The sequence below is a fragment of the Ammodytes marinus genome (genome assembly GCF_949987685.1).
Source record: "Ammodytes marinus genome assembly, chromosome: 23".
Lineage (NCBI taxonomy): Eukaryota > Metazoa > Chordata > Actinopteri > Uranoscopiformes > Ammodytidae > Ammodytes > Ammodytes marinus.
This window is the reverse complement of record NC_137227.1, coordinates 15621401-15644854: the sequence shown is the minus strand read 5'-3', so window position 1 is coordinate 15644854 and position 23454 is coordinate 15621401. Positions and strand designations below refer to the sequence as shown.

The window sequence follows — 23454 nt, the reverse complement described above, 5'->3', positions numbered from 1 at the left end:
TCCCAGGTAAAGATGTGACACCTGTTTGCTGTGTGCCACTATTTAAACAAAGGGGGTGGACGGAGCCAAAACTTCAGAGCCAAAAAAAAACAACTTCTCTGACATCATCAGTGATGTTTCCGAAGAAGGGTGTGGAATAGGGACTTAAGGGTGCTGTAAGCGGAATTGTTCTTTTAGCCAACTTCCTGTCAGTTACTGCAGTTAGCGGTCCCCTCGCTCGTCCCTACGTCACCACATTACATTAATGCACTGCGGTCTTCAAGCAGCGAGTTATCTAGCATCATCTCAGATCCACAAGTGTGATAAAAACATGATAAAAACCATCAAAACAGACATTATGAAGGATTTGTACCTGCTCCGCCATTGTAGGCGCATAAACATTCACCCATCTGTCGCTCTGGCGTGCACCGGCAGTGAGACCATGAGTGAGACCGGTGTTTATTAGCCGATTACATGCAGAGCAGCTGACTGAGAAATCTGCTTTTGCTCACAATACTCGTAATGTTCATGATTCACATGATGAAGACAAGGAAACAAACTCTGGATTGTTGTCTTTTCATGTTCAGAGAATGCTGTGGCACAGTGGTGGAATGTAAACACAATGTTGTGTTAAGGCAGTTATACTTAATATAACTCCGACAATTTTATTAGACAGTAAAGGTGTATCTAGTTTGCCAGTTAGATGCAGGGGTTAATCTAGATGTGAGAATCTTGTCATGAGGCATTCATTTCTACCTTCAGCCTACATTTTAATTGTACAATGGACAAATGTGAGACAAGCTTAATTTGTAATCGAAGTTATAGAAGTTAAGACTGTTAGCTTCTTAAAAAGTTAAATAATGAATTTGTATTATATGTACCTTCTACATATTGAAATACTTTTAACATGTTCCACTCCTAGTCATGGCCATTTTCTGGTTTCATGGTACACTATGGTTTGAAAAAATCAAGGTATCAAAACTGGGGAGGCACGTAGCGACTCATTTTCCAATGTTTAAACGGAAGTTTTAATTAAGACTAGTCGACTAGTCTATTAAAAAGAAATGTGAGAAAACAAAGCACAATGTAAACGCTTTAGGAGCCCTGTTTTTTTTCTAGACAATTACCAGTCCGTTAAAGGCATACTTTGCAAAATTTTAATGAAAAATGTAATTATAGAGTCACACAAAAATAATCCCTCTCAATGATAATTTCTGCCCCACTAGAATTTGTGGCGGTGTGTGTTTATCTGCACAGTCCTCCCCTTTGGCTATATTTTATATTTGTTTGCCGAGTACTGCTGTGTGTTGTTTTAGGTTTGTCTCCATCGCCACGCGTAAAGGCAGCATTATAACATTTTAAAAACGGCTGAGGAAAGAGAATTAACACTGCAGGCCTAGAGGCAGCGGTCAAGAAAACCTTTTTGCTTTGCTTTGTGCTGCTCTCACCTTTTTCATCTCTCTCCCTCTTCTACTAGCCCCCAACTATAGGCCTACACACACGTTCATTGTCACACATTTTATATTCAAGTCCAAGTGATGGGCGATAAATTACTAACCGACTATACTTCCGGGCATACCGTTCCTGCGGTAAGAAAGTTCAGGAATCCCTCAGGTCCTGCGCAGTGTAGAGTAACCTGGGAATAACGTGACCCCTCCTCCTCCGGTTGGTGTGAACACATTCTGTGCAACTTGTATAATAATGTCTGAAGGAGGTGAACCCCAAAAACTTGTTCCCCCATCGCAGAAGAGAAGGTTGGCTCCATGGAACGTTTCAGGTACCGATAAAAAGGCCATGGCTTGGAGGACGAGGGTATCGACATGCAAGAAATGCTTGCGAAGGTAACGCCTGCTACATCTAGAAGAGTTAGCATGTCTAGCATTGGTGAAATAAATACTATAGGCTTGCTACCAAGGCAGATAACATGGTTAATTAACTAGCTAACATCAGCCAGTTTCCCACATAACAAGAAGTACAAATGTTTCGGAAATACATTTTTTGCGACTGTTAGTGTGATTTTTCGGAAAGTGAGATAGTAAGTGTGTGTCACAGGTTGACACACTCACTTACCCTCTCTCCTTTGTCCATCAACATTTAAATAACATAATCAATATTATAGCATTATTTGAAATTATTATTAGTAATATAAGTAGCAGTAATAATATGTGTTTTTACATAAAATCAATTAGATCATGTAATACATTGTTTAAACATGTTTAATCAAGTGTTATATATTTTACCTATGCACAATCATTAACTGTCATTACATATTTAGGTCAAATTAACATGTCTGTCTTTATTTTTCTTCTTTTTAGGGCAGCGGTTACTCTATCAGCAAAGGGGCATTCATGTAAAATACTGCAAGGTAGACCTCAATTCAGCAAACATTGTTGAGCTGCAGGTTTGTTGAACTTCTTTATTGAAATTTTATTTTGAGGAATTACATTTATTATTTTAACTTGTATATTTACCAATAAGGCTATCATACTGTCAGAATATAATAACGACTCATGCCTATGATCCAATTTGTCAAAATGTGGGTCTTTAAAGGCCCAGATGGTTCCTCCCATGTTGTAAGGAAAGCTATATTTGGAGATTTGACTGCGGAAGACCAGCATTTGCACCTATGACTTTCTATTTGCATGCATGATGGAGATTTATTATAATTTTTTCCATAAGAGATGACAAAATACAATACAAAAACAGCATTTTTGTGAGCGAGTGTTTGCAAAGTTTTAAGTGACACAGGGTTGTCTATGAAACAAGACATGACAATGCCAAGAACTGGTTTTTCAGTGGTATGGCAAGCTCTCGTGTTTGCTTCAATATTGCCATTGTGTTCTGTGGTTTCAGGTAAGCATGAACCCTCCGCGATAATCGAGCAGACAAGTCCAGGCAAATCAGTTAGGTCTGTATATTTTAAAGAGTTTTGATCATAGGGTAGGAGTTTTGAAATGTGATATGTTATCAAAGAACTATGGAAGAAATGTGCATGCATATCTAACACACTTTTATTGTTTTTTGCCTTTTCCCCTTGAATGAACATAACAATGCAGTAATAGATTACTGTGAATGCCCTTAGATGTGCTGTATTAGGAAATGATCTGCCTTTATACCGAAGATGGTTTTGTACTGAAGAACACCCTAAGCAAGAGTTAGTCATGACGAAGACCAGAGTAGAGTGTATCAAGACCAAGAATGTGAGGGGTTGAGACCATGTCAAGTCCAAGACTATGGCTGGGGGAGACTGAGACAAGAGCAGGACAAGACCAATGTGAGTCCTTTAATGTTGGAGGGTGACAGCCATTAACAGTAACATAAATCTCAGAATAGAAATGTGATTGGTGGACCTGGGCTTTTTATTTAAATCATTCCTGCCCAATTTAGTTTTTAAACCATTGGAATTAATTAACTTTTCCAGTGGCTCAGGAAATTGACTAATCTTGCGCTTTGGAAAGCCTCCCTTTGTGAAAGCATGACACAATGTGTGACAGTGATAATGAGAACAGATCAGTAAAAGTGAAAATGTTATAACTGTAGGTAAATGGCATGCCTTAATGGCCACATGCAGTTCATGTGTAATTGAACAGAGGAACATTAAGGACAAATGAAGACAATAAACAATGACAGGGACAGTCATGTTGTGCTCTGAAAGTCATGGGTTCGCTGTGTAAAACCTGTTTGGTTGGCATGGTAGCATATGAAACTGATCTTGTGATTAGTTTCAACACATAATCATGAGGCACATGTGTTGCATCACTTACACTACAACCTTGTGGCATGCAGCCTGTCACAAACATTTCACAAGGTCACGCTGTCAAATTGGGGAAAGTACAAGTAGGTTAATGAGCGCAGTGTGTGTGGCTAAAATAAACTCTTTTATACGATTTCTTAATGAAGTGATTTTAGGCTGATTTAAAGAAGGTATATTTTTTTTCACCTGCTACTCAAATCTCAGTCAGTGAGAAGCTTGTCTGAGGCATTTCCCAGCTTCCAGAGTAGATTTTTTCCAGTTGGTCATCTGTAAGGCTTGTTTTTTTTGTGCTGGTTTCAAAACAAGGTACCCATATGTATACAGTAATTATATTATTAAAAAGAACCGATCAGTTTAAGCAGATTTTATGTCCAAAAACACCCAAGAATATTTGTACAAGACCCTGCTACTGTCTTATTATATGATCAGTAAAACAAATATTAATAAGCTATTAATTTTCATTAATAGCTTAGAGAAACTTTATGATTAGACATCTACTTTCAGTACATTGTTCCATTTAGATAGATTTTGTATTCAGTGCCCATTTTATTTGTTTCTCTCTGAGACCTCCGAGGGAGATCAGTACATTGAAACACTTCGGTGATAGCGAGTTTAAAAGCAGATGGTGGTCGACCGATATGGGATTTTCCAATTGCGATACTGTTATTTATAGAGCAGGTCAGCCAATGGCCTATATACAGTATAATGCGAATATCACATTGTTATTTGTTTTGCATTTGATGAAATACAACAATTTGGTAATCACAAGTGAGGAACAAAATGTAACTATCATGAACATTTATTTAATACATGTAGACAAAAAAACATTTAAAAAAAATGGGCAGTGTCTATTCCACTTGCCCTTCGCTGGTGTTTGCTCTGTACATATTGCCATTAGGGACTTCTGGATGTATGTCCAGCCATCTGTAATTATTAAAATAGGAACATTTGTTAAAGGTCCTAGTGAGCGCAGATATTTGCGCTGTATACTTTGCTTACTGACATCCAGTCTTAGACTGTTTGCGAATATCATACCTAATATTTACCTACTCCTCCCTTTTCCCATTGTGCAAATATCCATTCAATACTCCTATGGCGTGAGATGGTAGTAAGTGTAGAATTAGGCAGGACATTTCTGCCATAAGATAGAGAAAGACAAATAAACTGATGAGACGAATAAGTTATGTGTTTTAGCTTCGGCTGCATGAGTCACTCACAAGTCACAACTGCAGTTGCTTTTTCACTATAAAAATACATTATAATGTTTACCTCCTACAGTGTTTGTCCATTCGACAGGTGACTAGCTTAACCTTGTGAGTATAGCATTTAGCTCTTACTACTAAAAGTGGTGCATCTGTTTAAACACTAACAAAAATTGCACAGGACTTCACCCTGTGGCTTACAAGCTCGAATGTCAAACTACTCCCTTATACGTACAGCTAATCCTTGTCAGGGTGGATAACGAAGTGTACTTGGTTATAGTAATTCTGTGTTAGGTGTTGAAAGCATCAATCTCAAATAATCCTCCTACAGTGTTTGTCCAAACTAATTTCTGTACCTCTGATAAGGTTGTTACATGCTCATTTGCTTTGGTTTCTCCACCATAAGGATTAAATGTCTCTATAACCAGATCTAAATAGTTTTCGTGTCAAAGCAACATAACTGTTATCATTGGAGTTCCTAAAGTGTCCCTTTTTTGTAGCCGGGGGGCACTCTCTGTGTACTCAAAGACCTTGACCATGTAAAGCAGCATCACACAGCTATCTTGCATCTCAGGGCTACCTCTGTGCAGGCCTGCACAAAGGTATCAGTCAACTTTACCTTTGCGTGATCATTTTTATCCATTACAATTAAAATTTGGCTTCACCTTTTCTAACTGTGCATTTACCAAACCCAGCCAATGACACGTCAGTTTATTAAGCTAAAAATTTGTTTGGTTTGTTGTAAACCAGCTGCTGTGTATATGTAGGTTAATAATCATTCAACTGAGTAGTTCATGACCCTATGAAAATTTGAGATCTGAAGTCAGTGTTTTCTTGTTTGCTGAAGGTTGAGTTCAAGAAAGATAAAACCACAAAAATCCGGTTCTGCTGGCTCATCTGTGTCACGGTGTGTTTAGTTTTCCCAGAAGAGTTACAGTAAGCCGACGTCTGGCATCTTCAAGTTTCCGTACTTGTGTTCCGGCATCCCTCCCACTTTTTATAAACTGCCTGTCTTGGAAACTTATCAATTCATTAATCATCGCTGACGTGGTGGAATGGAATTCATTGATTGACGCAAACAGATACGCAGTCATGAGAAGAATTTTGTTTCTTATGAGACCATAGTATCAAACTTTAGTTGATCCTTTCCAAAACAATTACACATACATGGATTTTCCCATGTGCACACACACTTAACACAGATAATACATAAAGAAAAAGCTTATTTCTAAAGCCCACGTGATACAACAAATGTTCCCTTTGGTGATGAGTAAATGTATTATTACACCACATCCGTGTTGTCAAAGGCAAGACAGGTGTTTACTTATGCGCAGTGAGAATGAAGGAGGTTTTTGAGCTCTCACCATTACGTTTGGGCCATGGGGAAAATAAAAAACGACCAGGCTACAGCGTCATTTTAGTTAACATAACGGACTGATAATGCATTTACGAAGTCTTTGTCTATATTTAAAGTTTTCTTTAAAAAAAAATCATATTTTATCAAAGCATAATAGAAACAAATCTTTAAAATATTGTTTTGATTGCCTACATCTTGCATTCTTGTCTATTCGGCACATATACACAGTATTGAGGAATGCGTACAGTTTCTCCAAAGCTGCATGAGATGGGTGGAATAGACTGCCGCCTGATCTTCCATTTAATTAGTTATTTATTTCTATCCCCTAAGGTCGCTGTATGGTTTTGGCTGCAAATATGTTAATGCAGTTTGTCTTCCAACAGTTTGGCCTCTGGGCTTCTCTTCTTGTCAACGTTAGGTGTTACCTTGCAGAATGATTTTGTTCTTCCTTCTGGTCTTCCTCTTTCTGCTTATGTCAAAATGTAACTGCTATTGCTCGTTTAACAATTCTACTTATAGTGCTATGATGAACATTGCAGCTGCTACCATAAAGGTTACCATTGGTACCACTGCAGATGCTGTAGAAATGTGGCTACTAGAAACTACTTCTGTAATCAATGCTCATGAATAACACCACCACTGTACACAAATATACTGTAATGACCCTGTAATTCAATGTAATGTTCATTTGTAGAACACTTCACAGAGTTACAAGGCACAAATGGGGTAAATTAGTCAAAAAGAGATTTTAAAGGAACGAAGAAAGATCAGAAGAAAAAAAATCTGAAAAAAATCATCAAGGCAAGTAAAGATATACTTTTAAGTTTCTAAATACACCTGTTTACCTAATGAACAAAGGTTGTTCCAGTAAAGGAAACCATTGAATAAAGAGCAGTTGTCACCACAAACAAGCTGGGCCAGATTCTTTCTGAGTTACACAATAGAGATTGCGGAAAAACTTTTCATGATGGGAAAACGCACGTTATTTTCCAGAAGACTGAACATGTTGATTGCATCTTGTGCTTTCTTGTACAAACAGTTACATTAGTGGCGAGTACCTGAATCTGTCAAATGGGAAAATTCCAGTCAGTACTGAAGATAAATATCAAAAAGATAGATATTGCTTCCTCATAACTGCGTTCCTGGTGTGATTTATATTTCTTTAAATGTTTACCCATTTTTCATGTTCTTCTGGAGGTTAATGCTGCAAAAGGACGAAAATATTAGTGCAAGCATAAATAGTTGAACCCCAGACATTTCACCCACATATTAATGGATGACAGTAAATTGGAACATAGACTCACAGGCCACTTTATTAGGTACAGCGGTTCAATTTATTATTAACACATATAACATATCAGCCATTCACATGACAGCAACTGAATGCATTTAGGCATGTAGACCTAGACAGGACAACTTATTGAAGTTAAAACCGAGCAACAAAATGGGGAAGAAAGAGGGTTTAACCCATTGATGCCTGATGCTGCGATACATGTTGCGTTGCGCAGCATCAGGCATCAATGGGTTTGACTTTTTAACATGGCAATGTTGATGGTGCCAGGCGGGCTGGTCTGAGTATATCAGAAACAAATGATCTACTGGGATTTTGACTCACAGCCATCTTTAGGGTTAACTGAGAATGGCCCGCAAAATAAAAAATATCCAGTGTGACGGCATTTGTGTTGACGAAAATGCCTTGTTGATGTCAGAGGATGGACAGACTGGTTCGAGATGATAGAAAGGCAACAGTAACTCAAACATACGATTGTCTGATTTTTTTGTTTGTTTTTACAAGCAATTGAACTGGTGTACCTAACAAAGTGGCTGGTGAGTGTATATGCATACTTCACACTAGAGTACAGTATCTTAAATCTGAAACATTTGAGATACTTTGCAGATGATGTAGATATATGCTGAAGGCTGAAGAGTAGCAGATAATCACACACACACACCAGAAACTTTGCCAACTGAATGAGTCTAAATGATTTGTCTGATAGTATGCTGATTTGAACTGAGTTAAGTTATTTTTTTTTAAAGGAAACTATTTTTTTAACTAAGGAATAAAAACAAAGCTAAGGTATCTCTCTTACATCCGTAAACAATACGTTCAAAACTGGTCACAGGCGTATTAGTGTTTAAGAAATGCACTTTTTAAGCAAATTGACAGTGTAACTAGCTATGCATTGCTTTTTAACAATTAGCTGGTTGAACAGGTGTATTGAAAAAGTTTTGGCTTTTTACAGGTGAAAATTTGGCCCCCTGATTTACAGTAACTACGAATGTAGTTCAAGTCAATCCGGGTAAAGTTAATCTTCAGGTTATCTTTCACTGCACCGCTGTGCCTTGACTGAAGCCGTGTGTTCCCGTGTGTGTATTTGCAGTGCTGAAACAGACACACACAATTTGTCAACAGTTTGTCTTGAAAGCACTTTGAACTTTTAATGAAATAACACTTAGAACTATTCTTTATTTTCAGTAACAATGTATGTGTGTTCAAGAGTAGATACGTATCGTAAAGAATGTTTATATTAGATTATGTACACACACTATGTACTGAGTACATGGAATGTATCAGTAAAAGATAAAACACTAAAACTTTACTTTTTGAGTTTGTTATCTGATAGGAACCCCTGTATTGTTTTGTACATATTACAGGCAATTAAATACCCAACAAGCTTCACTGTTCTCAGGGCTTAACATAATTCTTCCTTGGAAAAGGACATCAATTCACATTCTTTTCTGTATTTTAAGAACTTTGTGACGCTGTTGCCACTTCTTGACGTAAATGACCTCTCATCCCATTGAAATGTGTACACACATGGTAAAACCATTCATCAGTGTGTCAGTATGTTAACAGAATACTTCAAATTCCGGTTGTGTGCTGGCACAAGTTTTTTTTTTTTCTTTTAATAGAAAGTCTTGTTTCCACAGTTTCAACTATAGTGCATCTATTGTTTTCTATGTAGTGTTTTTGTAGTACCCGACTTAGAGGGCAAGGAAGTACTCCTTAAAAGTAAATATAAGAAAGAATGACATTCACATGAATCCTTTTTTTCTAAGCCTATCATAATACAATACTTACACACCCATATCTACATCAAAGGTTTATTGTTTGCTATAATTGTTCTACCTGCTCATACTGCCCGCTAACAAATGCCTTTTAAAAGCAATTTCAATGCAAATACTGGGTATGTTGTACATAAATAATTCTAAAGTTTCTGGAGATTTTTTTCTTGTCAAAATCAGAGTGCATCACGATCCACTACCTGTAAGTAGTGTGTACGCTGAAAAAAAAAATCCAGTGTGACAGCCTAGGCTTTATTTTTCAGCGCGCACACAATTCTTCACCTTTAAATTGTCTTGTCCCACTCCGATAGCTAAAGCCTCATTGGATTTAGCTAATGAGGCTTAGTTTAATTAAGTTTAGTTGAACTGAATGAGGAGCGTGGATTTTGACCAACTAATCACTGAATCGCATTAGAAATGTTGTGCTTTGCAGCTGGTAAGGTCATCAGGATCAAATAACCAAGACCACAAACCAGTTCAATGCATGCATAGGCATTTGATTATATGAGATAGGCTTAAGAAATGTGTCCTGTCAAAACACTTCAGCCACTGCTGTGGGAAAGTTGTTTGCCAAAGCAACCACCAGCCTATTATCTCTTACCTTTTGTTGGAGTTGCTCAATATTTTATTTTTAGTTTGTTTAGCTCATGGGAAGGTGGAATGAGTAACTCTTGATATACTTCCTCATTCAGAAAAATCACGTAAATATTGGCAATGCTTTAAAAAAAAAAAGTATTTAGTTTTTTTCCACGGTTGCTGTGTAGCTCATACATTGTGTAAATAATTGACTTACTTTTACTTTTCGTTTTTGGTTGTAAACAGCCTCTTACATGGTGTGATAAACAGGAATTCATGAAAAGAGGCTTTGAAAGCTGGACAGGCAGGGTTGTCAACAATTATGTCCTTCACGCGTGCATCACGCTCCGATCACAAGGTGATCACGCCTCACCCACTTCTGAATCCATGGCAAGGAAAAAAAAAAGTAGTGTCATACGAGAGACATTTACAGGAAACCCCTTTTATTGTATATAAATTACATTAATTTGACAATACTGCAAGTTTTAGTAAATCATTGAAAATACTACTTTAAATAAATTTAAATAGATAAAATATTTAAAAACTAAAAAGCTCTGGAAGAAACAATAACAGTTATGAGTGATTGTAAAAACTACCAAAACCACAATGCCATATATGCTAAATCTAAGTTTTTGAATTGACACTAGTTTCTTTTGGTATGATTAAGACAGTAAGGCTTTGGCTTAGTTTCTAACAAATGTCCTTCATTCTTCAAGTTCGATAAGTTTCTTCAGATCAGCCTTCAACATCTCTTCATCCTCTTCTTCCTCTACTTCCACCTCTATCCCATCGATGGTTAACTGCAGCTGCTCTTTGATTTTGTTCAGCTCCAGCAGCCCCTCCTGCAGGTCCTTACAAACTTCCCTGATCTTTGTAGCAAACTCTGTCTTTGCGCCCTTTTTGAGCTCGATGGAATCCTTCGCCAGGAAAAAGACATCGAGAGCCAGGAAGAGACCCGACATTACTCCAGTGGTGATGCTCATCACCTGGACGGCTTTTGCAGCACTCCCAGCAACACCCAGGACCTGAACAGTACTGATCAGGCTTTCAGTGTTGATAACGAGAGCCTTGCCGGCTCGGCCGCCCTCCTTCAATACATGTTTGACGTTTTGGTTGAGGTGCTTCTTTGAGATGCTCTCCGCGTACTCATCAAAGTTCCACGTCTGAAGCGCCTCCATCCCTTCCTGTAAAAGGTAAATATAGGATAGGAAATTTTGCCGAATGCCAATATCTTTTGATTTGGAATTTCAAATAGGTGTTAAAATAAATAAAATGTCTTAACCTTGTTTTCCTGCAAATCTTTAGCATCAATGGACTAATGTTAATTTTTTCAAAATGCTGCTTAAGAGTTGGTTGGCATGAAAAACTGGCCTGCGTATTAATCATTGGAAAATAACTGAAAAAAGTTCCAGTTGCCAAAATGAAATGTATCAATATGCTGACTTTGATTATTTGTGACTCCTTGAGTGATAATTCATGCCTAACTAACATGAGTCAAATGCTCAAAAGGATGGATTTTCAAGCTCTACATCCGACTGACACAAACTTGCTGAAAACCTGTCACCACTTACCTGCAAAAAGTTCATGCACTCCTTGATATCCTTCATCTCCTCCTCGTAGTCTTGGATTATCTTCTCCACCTTCTTCCGATCCGTCTTTGAATGGACTGTGTCGGTGATGTTGGCCGAAGCTGATGCCACCCCACCCGCTGTAGCTATACCGATGCCCACAGCTGTGACGATCAGCGATGTTCCCAATGTGAAGGGTGCCAGAATGAGGCCTGTGATAGTAGTGACAGACCCTGCAACACTGGCCACCCCACCACCGATACTGGCGGTGACCGTTTTCTTATGGAAAAGATCGGCTGAATCAGCAAGCCCGAGCAGCTCCAGGATACGCTGCTGGAGTAACGCACCACGCTGGTTGAAGAAACGGACAAAAAGACGAGCCGCCATGAAGACACGGTCGGCAGCTTGTTCCACCGCACTGATACAAGGAAACAAGAATAATGTTATGGAAGAAAGGCAACTTTTTCAGTAAAAAAAAAAAAAAAACAGAATTTCAACCGAATAACATTTATGCGTTACATACGAGTACGCAGCAATATGTTGCTAAAGTTGTTTTGTTTGGACATGTCAAACTAAATGCTAAAGTACATTTAAAAAAAAAGTATGTTGACATTACTGTAATAGTAATATGATACAGCTTTAAAAGTGTTTTTGTTTTTTTAAAGGCATTAGCTTTTTCCCTGTTATTAGGTGGTGCTATTCAAAAGCCTTGGAAAACATGTACACAAGAAAATTGATAACTTAAGTTGGCCTAAATGTGTTCCTTACTCTTCAGCTTCATCATCCTTGTTTGCCTCATTCCACTCATCCCAGCCTAACACACAGAAGAAACAATGTCAACTGCTAAGTTCCAACTGCAAAAACAGCATCTCCAACGAAAGAAAAAAATAAATGTCAATTTCAAGCATACCCTCTACTGTTTTCCACCACGCTAAAAGGCCCTCCTCATCCTGGAAGTGAACAATTGTAAACTTATTGGAATAATTCTGTTTGTAAAGGTTAATTAAAATGACAAATCATGTGATGTAGTATTTTTAGACAAAAAATAAGCTTACATCTAGAGGGTCCAGGACTGTTCCTTCACTGGGCACTTCAGCAATCTCAAGCGTCTGAACTTCCACAACTTCCTAAAAACGCAGAAATATCACACAACTCTTTCACTATTCAAGTATCACAATCATAAAATCCTACTGGTTGCCATAAAATGTGTAAAACTTAAAAGCGTCAAGCAACAAGAAGCATACTGGCCTTAAAGCAAAAGGCTCTTTACACTTGAATGTGGAATTAGGCCTTACCTACCTAACCACTTACCTGTGGAAATAGGCCTTCTGAACACTGACTGACTTGAATGTAAGCTAACACATAAAAGGGTAGTCCTCAGTTAGTCTGATATACCCACTTTGTGTAATGCATATTCACTGTTCACTGAATTGCACGCAAAGCACGCTTCATTTAATTTCCCATTGCGCTTTGGCATGTAATTTCTCAGAGTTGACATTTCATAAAGAGGTGTGCTTTCCAACAGAAAATAAAGAGTGAAGTGGACAAAAGGATTAATGAAATTCACCTGAGAAACAACAAGCTGTTACGTTATGAAGAGGTTAAGATAAGACAAATATAAAAGATCAATAAAAAGGACTTGCTCTTCAATAGAGAACCATCAAATTAAAAGCTATCCTCTAACCACACATCCTTTTGTAAAAATATGAGCCTGCCTGGTTTATTTGAGCAGCCATCTCGGGTTGTGTATGTTCTGTTCGTTTGCATGGTTTCATATTACTACTGCAGAGGGATTTTCATGCGAGTACATGTGAACAAGAGCCAATCGCAATTTGCACTGTGGGAAAGACAGTGGTCTTCAGCCTTTAGTTATTTTTTTTTTACTCCCTGTGTTTACTGCACTTAAACTGTATTTATTTAATTTGGTTGGTTTCATTTCATTTTAATGTGTTAAAATTGCTATTTATGTAAAGGATTCAATTATCTGTTTGGATGGTGTTTAAAGATGAAGTAAGCGATTTATTTATGTTAAATCGCCCTATATTCATACAGTGATCACTTACATAGTGTGCGTGTTTCATAAAGCCAATCTCTCAGTCACCCGCTCTGCATGTAATCGACAAATAACTTTTCTTGAGGAGGTAAAAATCCTTCCCAATTTCTGTTTTGATGGTTTTTAAATCATGTTTTATCACTCTTACTTATCTGAGATGATGCTAACTCGCTGCTTGAAGACCGCAGTGCATTAATGTGGTGACGAGGGAGGGGACTGCTAACTGCAGTCAGTGACAGGAAGTTAGCTAAACTGACCATTACGCTTACTGAACCTTTAAACCTGCAGTGTGTAGAATTTGGGGTTTTATTTCCTAGCAGATTTTGTAGAAAGTAATTATAATATCCATAAGTACATTTAATTTAGTGCATAATAGCTGATTTGTTTTTTATTATTATTATTTTTTCCCTTAGAAAGGGTCTCATATAAGTCCATATTTCTGCATATTTTGGACCAAGGCCTAGTGCCGCCATCTTGAAAGTGTCATAGTTGGAATGTCATCAGGTGCATTGTTTAAAATTTAGAATTGTTCTTGTCCTTGAAGGCCACTGTAGCTTCTGTTATTATTCGAAAGGGTTGGGGTTACCCAGGGAGTGTTGCATTCTAGAACTTTGTAGAACTTTCTTGATGATGTCATATTACACACTGCACCTTTAAAGGAATACTTCACCCATACGGAAACAGCGTTCTATCATTATAAAATAACTATTATAATATAATAAATGAGGTTTTTCTTCCCTTAGTCTTCCCTTGGCCCAGCTGTCCTGTTAATCCTAACCCTTACTGTGATGTCACAAGAAGGAAACTGTAGGGTTAGACAGTGAGACCATAAAACACTCTTTATGCCTTTTCTCAGGCTAAGATGATCCGATTTCATTTTTTTTGCACATTTATACTAAATAGGATCTCCGAGTTCAATACACCTTCATATTCCAACCGGTGAATTAGGCCTTTAACACATAAAGTTGCCTTGCCTACTCACCTGGGGTGGTGCTGCTACTGAGTCCTAGAAAAATAGAAATGTTTAAACATTGAAAGACACTGCACTTTATAGATTGTAATAGATAAAACATTAAACATTTTAAACAACATAACCGCTTATGAAAGTTAAATATTCCATAGTGCAATTTTGCTCTGTGATGTTTCTTCTTTTCTTAAGCAATACCACAAGGGAATTAAAGGAGAACAAATATAACATTTATTTAGCAGTATAATGATGAGTGTTTACTGATACCTTTGTTCCGGACCCAAACAATGCACTTGGCAGAATTCTCTTTATTCTGAAAGTCTAAAAAAAAAAAGGAAACAAAAACATTACTCTCAAAACTTTTCAACTCCCTTAGTAAAAGAGCTTCAGATTCACATTGACCAAAATAGAGTATATAAGGATAGCTTTTAGTAGCGCGCTACTTCACATAATGTTGCCTACCATTGTTCTTTTCTTGGGTGCCTCAGTTGGCTTGCTTTTCACCTCACAGCTGGTGTCTGCATCAGTGTACCAGATAGACTGCGGGGCGGTGGAGGGATAAGTTACTTTACTTTATGTGGACACTGAATTATGTAATGTAATTTATTTATATTGGGAAATAACATGTATTAAGTTTTAATAATTGTTCCTAATGGCTCAAAGATGGCCACAATGAGCCCATTATACATTTTGTTTACTTTCGTTTGTTTATTAGCAAACATCTTTAAATGTGAAATGACAGATGATACTCTGGCTCGCCCTTCCTTAGAACTGTTGGCTCATATCACACTTTTGTTTGCACGTTGTGTGCTCCTTCCATCCGGATGCTTTTCAGTTTTCTGGCTAAACAGCATTTTTTCCATTGTTACTTCCGACTATGATGAGTCAATTGAGTCGGCCGTAAAACGGAAAACAATGTACAACGATTCAGCCGTTTGAGATGTACCAGCCAGAGATCACGTTGGTTTATTTAGATTTTAACTTTCATTTTGATTATTTTAAGAAATTGGGCTGGGGGCATGGGGGAAGTCATAAACAGCATTTTACAGACAAGTCCATCAGACAGTGAGGAGGTGTATTCAATGTTTTACATGTCTCTCAATGGTGCTGTCATCCAAGCTTTCAGAACTTGTGGAGTGCTCACTGTGAAGCGATTTGGTTTCCTGATAAGAAATAAGTGAGACAAAAACAAAGTAAAGATTAAGGGTACTAAGATGTATAAGAAACAGATTCCCTCATTCAAACAATGCTCCCAAAGTATTTTTGCGGCCATCTCACAGCTATTTTAGACACCAGTCTTTAGTGCTCGTACTGACAGCAAGATCCAAACATTGAGGGAAAGTACTGCACACTCAGTGAAATCCTTTTAGAGTCTTTAATTATCAATGCCGTGAGGCCTATGGTAATTTATCTGTTACAAATTTGAATTAATTACACCAGGTGCACACTATCAAAACTTGTGACCTGAAGGGCCACACCCATATGGATCATGCTCTCTTACGGCCTCCTCACACATCCTGCGTCTACCTCTGGAGCACGTCGCCTTACCTTACTGCTGCCTCTCTCGCGCTTTTTTAGGACACGCACATTGTCTCAACTGCTGCTGCAGCGCTGCTTTTAAAAGCCCTGTCTCTACATAGAGATTTCATAGATAATTCCCATTAAAAATTAAGTTCTTTCATGTCATTTATGATGCATATAATTTATATAGAGTCTAATATCGAGTCTGGACAGTAATCCGTGCGCCCCATTGCCTTTTTTTTGCCACATTTTAGCTTGTTGGAAGTTTTATTTTGAAAGGGACACACCAGGAAATGGTGAAACTACAGCGAAAGCTGCCGGTATGAAGTCAGTATGACACTCAGTAGAGTATTTCTCTATCAGTTGAATAATGCAATAATACCACCACCAATTATTTTTTTTTACTTATTAAAATCTGGATTTCCATTACTTAAAATACCTTAAAATCTAGCTGTGTCCTGAATGAGGAACCTGGATCAGGAACCGCAGAGTCTGTCAGACATTCCTTGTCTGGCATCTGTGTAAAAAAAATGTAATACAAATAAAACTCCCTTAAGTCAGGTTTGTGTAATAAGACTTTGGATACCATTAAAATGACATGTAATTGGACAATGTGGAGATGTATCTTGACACAGTAGCCTACCTGTGTGTAGGACCTAAATGGGTTTACTTTCTGCATCATCCCTTTGAACCTGCCAGGGTTCTAAAATTAAAACAAATACAGTAATAGGGTAAAGAATTAAGAAACGTAATCATCCCATTGTTATCTATGATACAGCAGAAGCTAAACAATCTCACAAAAACAGTAAATAATACAGTGGCGCCATCTAGTGGTAGTAGATGACCATGCACACTTTTCTTACTGACTGACATAAATAGAGCAAACATTACTGCTTATGTTCGGTTCAAACCAAAGGCTAAGGGTTGCCCTACTCCAAATAAGGTAGATTAGATGCATAGAGTTAAAATGTTAATTGTATTTTGCCCAACACCTACACGATCAGTTAAAAAGAACAGGCTGAATAAATGGGATCAGCTTTTGATCTACCTGCTTCTCTGGCAAGTTGTTATTGTCTGCTAAGCTTCCATTACTGGAGGAGGTGTCACTGTGGAGAGACCGGGTGTCCTGGAAAGACAAAATGCAAGGCAAAGAACGTAGGATGTAAAGAAGGGGGCTTGCAAGCAACATCAATAGGAATTAACCCCTTTAGTGTCATCTTTAGGACTAAACTGGTACCTTTGGTTGCGAAGATTTGAATGGGTTGACTTTCTGCATCATTCCTGCGATCCCCCCTGGATTCTAAATAAACACATTCATTGGACAACTTAACATGCTGCAAGTCAGCGAGACTTTTAGATCCATGCAGGCCCACTGCTCCCCATATGCAGGGCGCGTAGGGCACCAAGTACCTGGCGGGCCTTTTATTACAAAAGGAAAGACAGATGTTCTGGGGGGGTCCCAAAATTAAGGTTGCTGAAAATAATTCGTCAACAGGTTGCCTAGTATAGAGACAGTGTGGAACGCGTCATAATCGGAGGCCATGCCCATCGTGGGGGAAAACAATACACAGCGCTCCATTCACTTTATATTGAATGACACCCATATTCGGCAAACAAACTTAATAAAAACGTAATACGACATGCCTTTCACAAATACACGTTACTTTCTTTAAAGCCACGACTCTTGTCTGTCTATACGAGCCGTTTTGGTGAAAAATTATTGAGTAATTTTCAATATCGAGACTAAACTCTTAACTAATGTATGCTAATGTTAGCCTTCTGCTTTAGGCTAACCCTCACGTATACTCCATCCTCGCCAGGTCGGACGGGAAAAAACACTTCAATATTGAAAATTACTCAATAATTTTTCACAAAAACAGCTCGTATGGACAGACAAGAGTTGTGGCTTTAAAGAAAGTAAAGTTTTTTTGTTAAATGGATGTTTGAATAAGTGTTAATTACGTTTGTTTGCAGAAGACAGGTCTCCTTCAATACAAAGTGAATGGAATGGTGTTCAACGGTTTCCCCCACGATGGGTCCGACCGGACAAAAACACCTCAATATTGAAAATTACTCAATTATTTTTCACAAAAACAGCTCGTATAGACAGACAAGAGTCGTGGCTTTCAAGAAAGTTACGTTGTTTTGTTAAATGGATGTTTGATTAAGTTTTAATTAAGTTTGTTTGCAGAAGACAGGTCTCCTTCAATACAAAGTGAATGGAACGTTCAATGTTTACCCCACGATGGGCGTGGCCTATTTCATGCACTGTCTCTATAGGGATGGGCGCGAATAATCGCTCGATTACTCGAGTACTCCTCGTTACAAATGAACTCGATTTGTAAAAAAGCAAACTCGTCTGCATCCCGTGTGTGTGTTTGGGGGGGGGGGGGGCATAATTGGTCATATGCCCTAAGCATATGACCAATTATGCTTAGGGCCTCCAAAAGCTTAGCAGCGGCCCTGGATTCATGGCCCGTGTACAGTGGAAATGGGCATGTTTACCTCTTTCCCTTGAAGTTCTTTTTCCTTCTCTGGAGGGTCTGTAGAATCATTTGGAAGATCGCTTTTTGGCACCTGCAGTCAAGATGATGGTTAGGTAGAGGAAAAAAAACGAGATGGTCAAATAAAACAACCAATTTTTGTCACTACTGTGTAAACTTTAATTCCTTTATTTTAAGCTATTGAAATAGTTAAGATACCTGTGTAGACGGCTTGAACGGGTTGACTTTCTGCATCACCCCTTTCAACATACCAGGGTTCTGAAACACAACAAAAGCTCCATTAAAAGTAGCCCACATACACAAGCTGTAGATAATAGGGACAAATTTACCACTCCATCTTTTTCCCCCCAATGTCCTTTACAATTATTCAATACATTTTTTGATAGCACCAATCAGTTGCTGCTCTTTTTGAATGACCTTAAAGTATTCCCTACTTTAGAAATGCCCATCTAAACATAACATGGAATTTGTGTTTAACATTAAGGAATTAATAACCCAGAAAATCCTGATTAATAGGCAATATACACTAAAGTTTGTAAAGCTTTTATACCAAGTAAAACTACATGAAGTTGACACTGGATAAGGGAGATCCTCTCAAATGATCATCAACATCTTACCCACCTGATTGGTGTCTGAAACCCTTACTTGTTCCAGTGACTCTGAAGACGGGGCTTTAGAGACCTGCGTGAGAAAACCAGCTCAGTGGACGCCTTATTGTCTGACACAGATCCTCCATTACCATTGTAACATGTGAGCAATGCTGTGGTTACCTGGGAGGTGGACTTGAATGGGTTGACTTTCTGCATGACCCCTTTCAGCATACCAGGGTTCTGAAATACAAGTTTTCAAATAGCTCATAACATCTCTTAAAACTAAGAATTTCCAGTTCAAGTCATGTGATACTGTTCTTTTACATTATAGATGTAATAAAAGGAATATAATGTGACACCGACTGAAGCCAGTCAATCTCACACAAACAAGTAGCTTAGCTGGAAAGACGAAGGGCCTTTTTACACTTATTTTAGATTCATATCCAGATTAAATCTACATCACTCTTGGAACACTTTCATTTACACTAAACCACATATATTTTCTGTTTTTGCACACATATGCACTAATAGTTGTTTGGCAACTGCCAAAAACAAGGCTAGAGACTTTTGCACTTTAGCCATCTATGATCTGAGAAACATAACAAACTGCATGTGACAAACATTCAGCCTGCTCCCTGGCATGGATAAAATAACTCGGCAGGCAGGTCAGAGGAACTTATTCAAAGAGTTAATTGTTGGTCGCAGTGCATAAACCCATCATAGTGCACTACAGCTTGAATAAAAAAAGTTTCTAAATTACTATTGAAATAACCACTTTAGGTTACTATGTGCAGCAACTACTGACTATGCATTTGTTAGTCAATAAATAAAATAAATTATTGTTTGGGATCTCCTTAAGGGTGTATTCACACGTGCCGTGTTAAGTTCGGTTGAAACAAACTCAGGTGCACTTCCAAAGAAGCGCTCCGAGACCCACCTGAAGAGGTGGTCTCGGTGCGCTTCCAAGCGCACTCTGCTGCAGTTCGTTTGTGGTGTGAATTTGGCTGGACTCAATCCATTCCGGCCCAAATGCAGGAAGCACTGTGCCTTTTCTTTATTTTCTTTTTTAATAAATAATAATAAATGAGCGCCGTCAGCTTCACATTATGGGAAAGTGATGTTGTCGCCATTGTTAGGAAGATGTGGTTAAAATATATATTAAATTTGATAGAGGACGTGTAGGCTAAGCATGCTGATGAGTTCAGTGATCAGAAGAAGGAGAGGGGAGCGTCTCCCGCACAGTGCCAACAGGTTCACACAGCGCTTTCCATAAAGTGTCTGTTTTTATTTTGCTTCCGATGTTAATGGGACCGTCAATACTATCCCCGTGTCAGTTTGGAGATGAGCTGCGCCAAACTGACACACAGCTGATGTGCGTCAGCTTGAGCCTATTCTTCTCGCGAGCCGCACGTCCAGCAGCAAAAATAAAGTAAAAATGACATTTAACATTGTAGGGTACAAGCCACATAACGTGGCATTGACATAGGCCTACAAATTATAACCATATAAAACAACAATAATTTGATGTTTTTCTGCTTTATTTATAGGCTGGATGTAGGCCTATTTATTTATTATTTTTAACTTTAATATTATATCAAACTATAGATCAGGCAGTAGTCCACCTCCCTTCCTCTCTCTACAACGTAAATGACTCGCAGTCTAGCCTACAGATTTTAATGACGCACAGTTGTTATTTGCTGATGGCCCAAAATAAACATGATCACAGTAGCCTTTATATCTCCATGATTGTTAACAATTTCGCAGTTTTCACTTTGTGCTTCCTGCTTCTCTCCACCCCAGAATGTCTATCTGATGAATGAATGACCTCAAATCCAGTGTGGTTTTGCTTAGTTGTGCTGGTTCACTTGCAAAAGGGGCAATGTGAAAGTCGACCACACCAAACAAAAACAATCTCAATTATATATTTGGTCTGGACCAAAGCAAGTGAACTAGCAGACTTTCCCAGTGTGACTACACCCTAAGACAACAAGTGGCTAAGTGTCAACACGACAGCATATGATTGTACCTTCTATGGCCAATGTGCTGCTAACTTGTTTCCAAATGGTTACACGGATAGTCAGTGGGTAAAGCAAGTAAATAATAAAATAGATAATAATAATAATAATAATAATAATAATAATAATAATAGTCAACTCATATCTGACAATTTTTGATTTTTAAGTCTTTCTTACCTGCTGGGAGTCTGTTGCCTGTTCTAGCGATTCAGAGGTAGGAGCTTTGCCGACTGTGGGGGGGGCCTGAAAAAGAATCGCTAAATTTAACCTTGCAATATTATATTGTGTTGTCAAAATGATAACAATTACTGGTTGATGTTGTCCCGTTTTACCTGTGAAGTTGACCTAAATGGGTTGACCTTGTTCATTACTCCCATCACCCCAGTCCTCTGAAGTTCGTCCAAAACACACAGATTAATTACGACAATTTAAATCAGTCAGAAATTGTTGAACTTGCGCCTCATTCGTTGTAGATATCAAGTGTGGGAATTGTTCCTTACCTTGGTCTTTGTGTTAGGTTCACTTGTGACTTCACTGCTGTTTTCCTTTAATAAATAATTACATTTAGAATACTGAGACGACCCTGTTAACGTGCAAGTTTGAACCATTTACCTCCAAAGCTGCAACAACTCCTGCATCCTGCCTGTTCGGGCTGTGCACGGGAGGGTTGTCTCGATCCTGGTGACAAATAAAGGCCTCAATTAATATAACAAACAATGTAGGCAAACAAAATATATTCCACATTCTCCCTTTTCTCTATACCTCCGTGCTGGGTCTGGGTGGAATGGTTGGAGTTGGGGCTGTTGAGCCTTTATCTCTTCTGAACATATTCATGCTGAAATACAAGGAGTTTTGAATATTAGTATTCTGACAGCCACAAAGGCAATGATGTAATTGTTTTTAAACCAAGCTGTCATCAGCTGCTAAGGTCGGTGCTGTTACATGGAAATCCCATTCAAATATTCGACTATAAATAGGCACGAAGTGTAGGCCTACCGGTAATCCTACAAAAGTCACAAGTATCAGTTGTGTGCTTTTATGAAACGTAACCTTCAACCTACTGAAAAAATAGGTCATTCTCGTTTTATTTGACTCACAGGTCGACCCATGAATTGGAAAAGTCCATGAGTGAAACCAGAGCAAGTTAGTTAGAAAAAGTTACTTTATGGCAGTAAGGGTGATGCTTTAGGGAACAGGATTGTTAGCCGAATTGAAGAAATGTATCAAATTGAGTGTTAATGAGTATTGTAGTCGCTTTCTACAACGTGTAAGTCATCAAAAATGCAAGGAACCTTTTAAATAGGCTGAACTTTGAACAGGGTTTGGCCTGTGCCGGTTTCACACAGAAGGACGTCACATAAACACAACGTCCATCGAGTAATGCGGCCACTACAAAGGATTGATTGACAACACAACAGCAGCAACAACACAATGACACGAGCAGGGTACCTACCTCAGTGCTGCGATACCAATAAACAATACGACGAGGGGAAAAAACGACGTAGCAAAGCAACAACAGAAGAGGAAAACGGCTTTTTAAAAGTTGTACAGTAAAGTCCTCTACTTCCCCTTCATCTCGTAGAGACGTCAAACTGGTTTGGCAAGGAGTGAGGCGGACCTCAGTGTTAAATTACCGACTTCAGTTCGACTGGTGTCTGCTCTGATTTCAGGGAAACTTTTAGTGTCAGAGGCGAACAATGGACGGTACAGTCACAATGGGCCGGAGCTCTAAACACCCTCAAAGCTATACAATTCAATTTAAATCACCTGTGTTACCTGCCCTGGGGTGTGGCCTTTCCTCTGGGACTTTTGTTCCATGGTATGGGTGCCAATAAAGTTTCGGCTGCTGGACACTTTAGCAACAACATAACTAATCCCTTGCATCACTAAAGGGCTTCTGTTAACCCTTTGATGTATTCACAAATGTTTGCAATAGGCTTTATACATTTATTTTTTTTAAAGTTTGTTTGGTAAAAATAAAATGTATTTGAATTATTACCATCTCTTTTTTTCTTGGTGTGGACAAACAGAGCCCTTTTTATTTATATCTTATACTGGTATATATTTCTTCCGTCACTATAACTATTAAGGCTACTATTATTTTTGATTTATATTGTTAAGTTCAAACAGTATGAAAGCTTTACTTGTAGGCCTATATTTAAAAAGAGTTCTGTAATCAACTGAATATTGATCATTTAAATTAGTACTAAAATAGTATTACAATGTTGTACTGAATACTATACTGAATACTAAAATATCCAATCAAGAATATGTAGTTTTAAGAGTGGGGAATTCTAAATAC

At 38.2% G+C, this 23454-nt stretch overlaps 1 protein-coding gene across 4 annotated transcripts; it reads right to left on the bottom strand.

Annotated features, from left to right (window-relative positions):
* Positions 1–10185: 10185 nt before the first annotated feature.
* LOC307269102 (uncharacterized protein) lies at positions 10186–22988 on the bottom strand. 4 transcript variants are annotated; one of them, XM_080051937.1, is made up of 23 exons: positions 22920–22988; positions 21915–21987; positions 21765–21830; positions 21653–21697; positions 21485–21541; positions 21330–21395; positions 19318–19377; positions 19169–19228; positions 18746–18805; positions 18549–18620; positions 17281–17343; positions 17092–17169; positions 16687–16746; positions 16483–16560; positions 15614–15685; positions 14985–15062; positions 14790–14843; positions 14538–14561; positions 12558–12629; positions 12413–12452; positions 12271–12316; positions 11506–11920; positions 10186–11118 (listed from the first exon to the last, which is right to left on the bottom strand). In XM_080051937.1, exons 2-23 carry the CDS (start codon positions 21984–21986, stop codon positions 10639–10641), a joined length of 2118 nt encoding a protein of 705 aa, XP_079908063.1. In that variant the 5' UTR covers position 21987; positions 22920–22988; the 3' UTR covers positions 10186–10638. The 4 variants fall into 4 exon arrangements, with proteins under 4 accessions (XP_079908063.1, XP_079908062.1, XP_079908064.1 ...); XM_080051936.1 differs by lacking the exon at positions 22920–22988 and adding an exon at positions 22606–22772; XM_080051938.1 differs by lacking the exon at positions 22920–22988 and adding an exon at positions 22606–22772 and having other exon boundaries at positions 19193–19228.
* Between the last annotated feature and the right edge of the window lie 466 nt (positions 22989–23454).